Genomic DNA, 1,877 nt, shown 5'->3' on the forward strand with positions numbered 1-1,877 from the left:
GGCTGCGACAGGCACATTCTTTCATCACTTTCTCAAACGCCACTCCTTTGCAGTGTGCAGCTGCTGTAGCTCTTAGGGCACCAGAGTCTTATTATGTGGAGCTGAAGAGGGATTATATGAAAAAGAGGGCTATTTTGGTGGATGGATTAAAGGCCGTTGGCTTTAAGGTATTCCCACCCAATGGAACATTCTTTGTTTTAGCAGATCATACCCCTTTTGGATTGGAAAATGATGTTGCATTTTGTGAATATCTGCTTAAGGAGGTGGGGGTCCTGGCAATTCCTTGCAGTGTGTTTTGCTTCAATCCCGAAGAGGGAAAGAACCTAGTCAGATTTGCTTTCTGCAAGGATGATGAGACTCTTAGGGCCGCGGTTGAGAGGATGAAGGAGAAGCTTAGGAAATGATCTCAATGCTTGATCAAGTCCTATGATGTATATTGGATGTTCTACAATATCTAGCCGTTACCAACTTCTTGTTTGCATGTTCTTCTTCCTGGGGTCTGTGGTGGAAAATAGGGCATGCTAATTGTTTTCTAATTTTTAAATAACTTTTCTTGATTGTACATCTCTTAATGTTCCAAGTTTTCTTATCGGTTTGAATTTCGATATTTGATGTCATATTACTTTGATTGTAAGAGAGAAATGAGACATATAATTTTTATATTCATTTGATATTATTTGTTTAAGGGTTAAATATTTTTTTTGTTCATCAAGTATTACACGATTTTGGATTTAGTCCCTATTCGAAACTTTGGTACTTTTTAGTCCTTTTAGTTTTGAAACTATTATAATTAATTCTTAAAATTGAACGGTTTTAACTTTTGTTGGACGTGACAAACGATAAGTGCATGTATGATGCCAACTTCCTTCTTTACCATGCCACTTTGCTTGTTTAATTTTTCAAATGAGCATTTATGAAAATTTCTAAAGTTGGGTTCTTCTTCGTCAATGCAGTTAGGGGCAAACACGAAATCACTTCTTCTTCTTCGTCTTATAGATTTGGGAATCCTGATTCTACGCATTCTCTGGTTGAATTTGGTTTTCTACAGGTTTGTTGTGGTTGCAGGTGGTGGCTTTTCATGAAGAAGGAGAAGACGCAAATATCTTGAATGCGATTTGAGATTATTTCCTATGATTAGGGTTCACAAATTTGGGGATTTAGGTTTCTGATTTTTCAGGTTCATGGAGAAGACGAAGATGGTGAAGGACGAAGGAGCAACTTGGGATTTAGTGAGAAGACAAGCATCACATTTTCTTTTGTTCGAGAGGCACTAGTTTGCAAGTGATGGTTTCTGAAATTTGATTTCCGCGATGAAGATGATTGATTTGATGCGGGAAGAAGAAGACTTGCACGATTTAGATTTGTGTCTGAGTGGCACGATTCTAGGTTTTTTCGAATTGGGGTTTTCAGGTTTAGCTACAAGTTTCTAGAGATTGCTTTAAGGTTGTTGATGGTGGTGGGCAATGCAGCGGTAGAGAACCCTGGTCATGGTGGTTAGCTTCGCGATGGTAGATTTAGGGAAAACGATGAGACGCTTTGTGGCTAGGTTTTGGCGGTGGAGAAGGGAGGATGCGCGAAGAACTTGAATGTTGGCCATGGTAACTTCTAGTGAGAATTTTGTATTAATCTCATTTGAAAAATTAAACAAGCAACTGACACAGAATCAAATCAAGAAGAAAGCTGGCATCAGTAAGCTCATCGTTAGCCACATCAAACCAAAATTTTAAATAGAAACTAAATCCAAAATTCTGATACTTAAGAGACGAAAAGCATATATAATTCTTTTTTTAAATATAAAAATTTATATTTTTTTTTTAATTTTATTCTTGTATTGGATGAATGTAAAAATATGTTATGTGATTATTATTTATAAAACC

General features: G+C 36.8%; 1 protein-coding gene across 1 annotated transcript; it reads left to right on the plus strand.

The window, feature by feature from the left end:
* Positions 1 to 5: 5 nt before the first annotated feature.
* Positions 6 to 678, plus strand: LOC106755517 (methionine aminotransferase-like; the record flags this gene model as incomplete). The annotated part of the gene is made up of 1 exon (XM_014637686.2): positions 6 to 678. A coding segment is annotated over one exon (399 nt), but the record flags the coding sequence as incomplete, so codon positions are not given.
* Positions 679 to 1,877: the final 1,199 nt, after the last annotated feature.

The sequence above is a fragment of the Vigna radiata genome, unplaced genomic scaffold, assembly GCF_000741045.1.
Source record: "Vigna radiata var. radiata cultivar VC1973A unplaced genomic scaffold, Vradiata_ver6 scaffold_1220, whole genome shotgun sequence".
Lineage (NCBI taxonomy): Eukaryota > Viridiplantae > Streptophyta > Magnoliopsida > Fabales > Fabaceae > Vigna > Vigna radiata.